Genomic DNA, 7,389 nt, shown 5'->3' with positions numbered 1-7,389 from the left:
TATGGGGGACAAGCACCCTATCAGCTTGCTAAGGCTGCCATAACAGAGTACCCTTAACAGGGTGGTTTACACGACAGAAACGTATTATCTCATTGTTTTGGAGGCCAGAAGTCTGAGATGAGATGAAGGTGAGGCCATGGCCATGCTCCCCCTCTGAAGAGGGTAGGGAAGGATCTGTTCCAGGTTTCTCTCCTAGCTTCTGGCACATCCTTGGCTTGTGGCAGCAGAACTCTAAACTTCACATGACATACTTCCCATCTGGGTGTCTCTGCCTATAAATGTCTCCCTTTTATAAGGACACCAGTCATATTGGATTAGGGGTCCACCTTACTACAGTATGACCTTATTTTAACTTAACTAATTATATTGGCAGTATCTTTATTCCAAAATAAGGTCCCCATCTGAGGTCCTGGAGATTAGGACTTCATCATGTGAATTTTAGGGGGTGTGCCACTCAACGTGTAGTAGCTACCAGAGCCTGATACAAAGTGCTGTTCAGAGAAATCCCTTTCCCACATTCTGCCTCTGCCCATAGCATGGAAGAAATGTCCACCTGAGCTTCCTTTGTCCACTTCTGGTGCCTCCTGCTAAGCTCCTCGGTCAGCCCTCTACTAGGAAGGTGAATTATTCATTTGGTGGATCAGTGTCTGCTCTTTTTGTTCATGTACCCTAGTAGGTGGAGCCACTGTGACCACACAGGTGGGCATAGCTCCCCTATGCCTGCCCAGCATTCCTTTTCTCTGTCCCCACAGGGAGACAGCACACCCTCTTGCTCTAGCTCCTTGCCTGTATGGCTGACCGGGAAAGGTCATTCTAAGGCTGCTGAACAGATCCAGCCACATCTCATGTTTCTCATAGGATCACCTGAATGAGCAGCATAGGGTCTACCTTCAGGGTGAGAATTACCCTTCAGACCTGGCCCAGAAGGACAGAATACACAGATCATCAAGATTTACAAAAATATAGGTGATTAATGCCCATTGATACCAATAGCACCATCAATGACAAGCCCATTGGGAAGACTTTTTTTTAAAACAAAGTTCACTTTATTACATTAATTTTACACAGTAAAAGAATATGAAGTGCAGATTTGTCTAAATTCTCTTGCTGATTCTCTTGAAGACAATGTCACCCAATGTCATGGTCTGAAAGTAAAAAAAAAAAAAAAAAATCACAAAATGTTCATCTGATGTTGAATTGTAAAAGGTAATTAAGGCCACAAACTCATCCCAAATATGCTAGCATAGGAAACAACTCAAAGATTTCTCTGTTTTCTGTAAGATCTGAGGAAGAGTTGGCAATCTTTCCTAAAAATCGCATGCCAGGTCTTTTCACTTCACTTCCTGAGGTAGAAAGTTGTCCTGCCTTTTAGTGAATTCCTTTCTATATTGATGGCAGTTAGAGCAAGACCCAAATGAGTCCAGTCCAATCCAATTTCCCAAAGTTTCATTGAGTACCTACTTATGTACCAAACACATGCTGAGGGGCAAGAACACATGTACATAGAAATACGCAGGCACCTAGCCTGGAACATAGTAGGTAGTGCAAAATTTTCCTCCCAAAGAGCTGTGAAGCAAACAAAGGCATTGGATTCATTGGATTCATCTGTTTTTTTGAGTTTTTGTTCCTTTCTCCCCCACCCCCCCGCCCCTACCTCCCACTAGTTCTCTTGAAAAAATCTGTGGCAATGATGTGGGTTAATGTCATCAGGGTTACAAAGGAGCCCCTTAGCTTAGCTTCAGCAGCAATGGAATGGAATAAAAAGAGCTAGGTTTGAACCCTGGTTCTACAGCTCGTTAGCTGGATGACTTTGGACAGGTCAACCTATTTATTAAATCCCTCATCCTGCCTCCCTCCCAGCAGAGGGCAAGACTAGGGGAAAATATCAAAAGCATATCAAGGCAGAAATAAAGCCTATCAAAGTACTTTGGCCAGGACTGAGTCCAGGACAAACTCATCTCCCTCCACCCTGCTGGTATCTTCCTGCTGTGCTATGAATGTGCCCTGCAGGGGTGGGAACAGCATGTTTCCTTGTTGACCTTCACACTCTACCTAATTTAGGGATTTTCCCACTTGAATAAGGAGGAGAGTGACAGACACCTTGGGTAGTGTTCTGCCTTCTGTTACTCCCCAAGCACATCCTGGGAGCAAAGAAGATCCAGAGGAACACAACTGTAGGAGAAACATTGTACTATTCACCCCAAAATCATGGACATGACCAACAATCAGGCATCAAGAATGATTACACAGCTGGAGTGTGCCACTCTTATAAGCTGCCATAAAATTGCTATGAATATGATTCTCCTTGTCAATGCCTGTGAGCAAGTCCTATGGCTACAACCTTGTGGAGACTGAAAAGGGTGGGTCATGCCGGTAGCTCTGCAGGACCTTGTATCTCCCTACCAAGCACCTCTCTTACCCCATCCTATTTGGGTATGAGTGAAGAAAGGGAGATAGCAATGAGGAGAGAAGGAAGAGGGGGAAGTTGATGTGGTTGACCTTGGCATGGAAAGTGGGGGTGGATGAGCAGCCTGAAGAAAATCAGGAGAGGTAGGGAAGTACCAACTGGGGGCCAGTGCCAACACCTGTGGAGTCTTTGGTAAATTAAAAAAGGTACCCCTTCCTCAAGATACTGTACTTCTATCTGTTGGAAAGCTATCCAAATACATCTTGTTAGAACAAGATGGTTGGGGCACCTGGGTGGCTCATTCAGTTGAGTGTCTGGCTCTTGGCTTTGGCTGAGGCCATGATCTCAGGGTTGTGGGATCAAGCCCCACATAGGGCTCCACGCTCAGCACAGAGTCTGCTTGGGATTCTCTCCCTCTCCCTCTGTCTCTCTTCCCCCTACTCTCTCACTTGCTTGCTCTCAAAATAAATAAATAAGTGGATAATTTAAAAAAAAACCTAGATGGTTAACCAGTATCCACCTCAAGATCGTAATACACATATCATCTACAATAGGAGTGGCTCCCTCTAGGATTATGCAGTGTGCAACTGTGGATGACAGCCCTGTGTGACAGGTCTCACTCAGGGAACCCTCGTTTTGCCTTTCCCTATTTGTTGCTTCGGAGTTTCCCCACTTAGAAAATTCAGGGTTGTTGGGAGGATAGAGATAATGTATGTAAACTGCTTGGTATATCATGGGTCCTCAGTAAGTGGTAGCAGAAGTTGACCACAGGAAAGGTGGTAGGAGAGCTGCACCTCACCCTTTACCTCTCCCTCCCATCAAGCACTGGGAGCCACAAGCTCAGGGTGCCAACTTACGTTGGTGATCACATCGCCATTGAGTTCGGTCACAGACTTGATGCCTTTGAAAGTTGTCACCAGCTTATTGTCACCTTCCATCTGAACCACTGCCTGCAGAAGAGAAGAGATGAGCTGTGAGGAAAAGTCTGGGGAGACAGCAGAACCCTTGCCAGTGACACTGGCTCCCCTGACTGGGTCCTGGTTTACAATAGCCAAGCCATTCACATCCCCCAGTCTCCTGGCTATAAAGATGGGAGGTGCATTTAAAAGCTAAAGACAATGTCAGGGCTTCTTTTATCAAATTTTTAATGTATGGTATGTGAACTAGAAATGAGCATAGAACACCTAAGCGGTCTCAAATACAGGCACTAAGATAAAACTGGTAAAATCTCCAAACTGGTAGATGGAGGCAGAAGCAAAATTCTAAATATTGGCCAGTTGGAAGAACATCTATTTAGCTTTGATGTATTTTCCTTCCAGCACATTTTTATTTTCTTTTTTTTTTTTTTTTTTTTTAAATATTTTTTTAAATTTTTATTTATTTATGATAGTCACAGAGAGAGAGAGAGAGAGAGAGAGAGAGAGAGAGAGACGCAGAGACACAGGCAGAGGGAGAAGCAGGCTCCATCCACCGGGAGCCCGATGTGGGATTCGATCCCGGGTCTCCAGGATCGCGCCCTGGGCCAAAGGCAGGCGCCAAACCGCTGCGCCACCCAGGGATCCCACATTTTTATTTTCTATTGTGGTCTCTTTCTCAAGCTTTATGCATCCAGGGAGAGACAACAGATACCCAGCAGGAAACAGAAGACCCTGGCCAAGGTTAACAATGTGCCTCCAAGATGCACAATTGGAGAAGGTCGGTGGTAAAACCCATGATGGGCTGCCCCTTACTACGGGCATAACAAGAGAATTTCCCACCTAAAATTTATCACAGATTTCCTGACCTGTAATGTTATATCTGGAGAAACAGAAATAAGAAGCTGTCATAAGAGATTAAAAGAGGGCAGCCCTGGTGGCGCAGCGGTTTGGTGCCGCCTGCAGCCTGGGGTGTGATCCTGGAGACCCAGGATTGAGTCCCACATCGGGCTCCCTGCATGGAGCCTGCTTCTCCCTCTGCCTGTGTCTCTGCCTCTCTCTCTCTCTCTCTCTCTCTGTGTGTGTGTGTGTCTATGAATAAATAAATAAAATCTTAAAAAAAAAAAAGAGAGAGAGAGATAAAAAGACCAACATGCTGAGGCCAAAGCACAAAGTTGTTTGGAGGGGGAGGGATGAAGATGGCTGCTCTTGGCTTTGGCTGTGCTAGGTGTGTGGAGTTTCCCAGGGAGGAAGAGAAGTCTCTAGGGAGGGGTACCCCACTGCCTGGATCTTTCTGCCATCACCTTCTGGCCATTCCCACAGTGCACACCCACCTCTCATTGCACACACCCTGAGCCACAGCCCAGCAGAGTGATGCCACCCTGCCCATTGCCTTCAGTCAGGGAAGAGTGGCTATGCCCATTGTACAGATGAGGCAACTGAGGCCAAGGGCTCAGTGACCTCTGGAGGCTTGGTCTGAGGGCCTGCCTGGGGCCTTGGTATTCTGCTATTCTTGATGTTGTCAGCAGCTACAGGCTCAGCAAAGCAAGTTTACTTTGGGCTCAAGGATGATGTCACAGCTCTGTTTAGGGTTTTTCACAGACTCCTGCTTGTCCACTGGTGGGCCTGAGAGAACCTGCACCTGGTCCCCCCACATCCTCCACATGAGAAAGCCCAGGTTCCTGGGGCCAGAGAACCCAGGCAGTCATAGGAAAACTGGAAGGGTCTCCCGAGAGCTTCTTCCCTAGAGCTGTCTTGGTCTCTGGCTCCCATCCCAGAAGTGGAGTCACAGACAAAGTATCTGTGGTGGGAACTGTGAGGTGAGAGTCTGGTAGGATGAAGCCCTGGGGCCAGGCTCCAGAAGCAGAGGGTGGCATAAGGAGCAGCTCCTACCTTGACCTTCTCTCCAGTCATGGTCTCCAGCTCACACTCTTCCCCCAAGGTGAACTCATTCTGGATCACTTTGGAACCAGTGGTGATGGTGAGCTTGAAGTGCTTCCCATTCTGCACGATTTCTGACACCCCCTTGAGGTCCTTCCCCTTCTGGATGAGTTCATCAGGCAGACCTGGTGAAAACCATTTGAGGTTCAGAGATGAGCAGAGGTGGGAGCTGCAAGGCAGTGGTCACAGAGAAACTTTGTGGTGTGGAGTCAAAAGGGGAGGTGCCGTGTATCCCCAGAAGCCAGAGGCAGGTACCGAGTTCTGAGAACAACATGGGCTTTGACCTCTGAGAGGAAAGGTCAATGAGAAGTCACGCATGTGCCCTAAAGAACCTTTCCTCTAGTGAGCGCCCTGGTTCTCGCTTGCTCTGCTATCTCATGCCAGACTTTATTCTGAGTGTCAGTGTTTCATTCCACACCCAGAGTGACCACACAGTTTGAGGTCCAGCCAGGTCCCTCCTGAGGGTGAGAGGGGGAACTAGGAATAATATGCCTGGACAACACGGGCCAGTCAGAACTGTGCCCCACAAGCCTCCAGCTACCCATTCCTGCCTCGACCTCTGCTGTCAAGGCTCTTGAGGAAGGTGCAGTGGGAGTCCCTTGCCCTGGGACAGAACTTTACACATTTCAGGGCACCTCTACCCTGTTGAAGTGAAGTCTACACACGTTGGCAGTGGGGGTAGAGGGTCCTGTGGCCCAGGTAAGGGATTTGAAACAGAGATGGTGTGACACCCTATAGAAGAGCTTAGCTCTCTGCTAGCCCTGAAGGTCCTCTTCTCTCTGCCTTTGCTGTCTTCCCCACACTTTTCCCCTTTGTCACCCTTCTGTGTCACATCGCCCCTTTCTTCATAGGGTTCCCTCTACCTGGAGTATGCTCCCCTTTACCAGTCCCCTGGGGGACACTTGTTCATCTGCCAAGGCCCAGCCAAGGTTCACCTTCGCCACCACCAAGCCTTCTATCCATGCCTTTCCATGAGCACCTCATCCTCTGCACATGATTCTGGGGGGTGCAGAGGATTAAAATGGGGTCTCTGGAACCAGCATCCAGTCCACTTCATATCCCAATGCAAATGCTTCCTACCTGCATGACTTTGGTTAGGATTACTTAATTTTTCTAGGCTTCAGTTGTCTTGACTGTGAAATGGGGAAAAATTAGTACTCAACTCAGAGATTTTTGGTGAGGATTCAATGGGATATTCCATATTAAGAGCTTACTTAGCACAGTGCCTGGTAGTGAGTCAGTGCTCAGTACGTGTTAGGGGATACGTTATTGTATTTGTCTCTTCTCTTTTTCTCTCTCTAAACTGTGACTTGGAAATGTGGCTCATTGTTATCTGTCTCCCTGGTATCCATCCAGCACAGTACTCAGCATGTAGTTGGCCTTGAATCAACATTTGTCAGAAAAATGAATGAGTGAGTGAGTGAGGTATCAGCAGAGATTGCTACAATCCAGATCAGACTCTAGTTCAGTGCTCTTTCCACTTGCCTATGGAGTGACCTTGTCCAGTAACCAATAGCATAAGCTGCAAATGACTGCGAAAGTCATATCCATAATGTAGCCTCTGGGCTGTGCAAAGCCTGAAACTTTCCTTCTATCCTAATATGGAGACTCTGGTTAGCCACCGCCAGTAGGGCCAGACTCTCACCTGCCAGGACTCCCAGCCTTGGTGTCCACCCCAGTACTCACCGACTGCCTTCATGAAGGCCTCAAAGTTTTCTTGGCTCTGCAGTTGGTACTTGCCGGAGAAGTTCATGGTGGCAACAAGGCTTCCTCCACAGTGGACCTGCAGCTCTGCTGGCTGGGCTGCCCAGTGTGAGCTGATTTATAGGGGGCTCCTTCCGCTTTGAATGTTGGCCATAGGTCAGCAGCTGCTGACTCCTTTATGGCCAGGTTCAAACATTAACTGCTAAGAGCAATGGTCAGCAATAAAAAAACAGGATGGGCACAGCGGAGGTTTGCTCTAATTCAGCAAACATTAATGGATGTCAATCAAGTGCAAAGCCCTAAGTCCCTGCAGCCTATAATATGCCAATCCTCCATGAGATGTGCGTGTGCGTATGTGTATGCATACATATCTGTACACACATCTGTATGTGCCTGTGTGGTAGACAGGTATGCATATATACG

At 47.6% G+C, this 7,389-nt stretch overlaps 1 protein-coding gene across 1 annotated transcript; it reads right to left on the bottom strand.

Moving 5' to 3' along the window:
- Positions 1-1,023: 1,023 nt before the first annotated feature.
- On the bottom strand, positions 1,024-7,105 carry FABP1 (fatty acid binding protein 1). Its single transcript, XM_055327504.1, has 4 exons — positions 6,949-7,105; positions 5,215-5,387; positions 3,265-3,357; positions 1,024-1,145 (listed from the first exon to the last, which is right to left on the bottom strand). Exons 1-4 carry the CDS (start codon positions 7,013-7,015, stop codon positions 1,095-1,097), a joined length of 384 nt encoding a protein of 127 aa, XP_055183479.1. The 5' UTR covers positions 7,016-7,105; the 3' UTR covers positions 1,024-1,094.
- Between the last annotated feature and the right edge of the window lie 284 nt (positions 7,106-7,389).

Source organism: Nyctereutes procyonoides, unplaced genomic scaffold, assembly GCF_905146905.1.
Source record: "Nyctereutes procyonoides isolate TBG_1078 unplaced genomic scaffold, NYPRO_anot_genome, whole genome shotgun sequence".
Lineage (NCBI taxonomy): Eukaryota > Metazoa > Chordata > Mammalia > Carnivora > Canidae > Nyctereutes > Nyctereutes procyonoides.
Note: the sequence above shows the minus strand (reverse complement) of the source record. Positions and strands in the feature narration are given on the sequence as shown.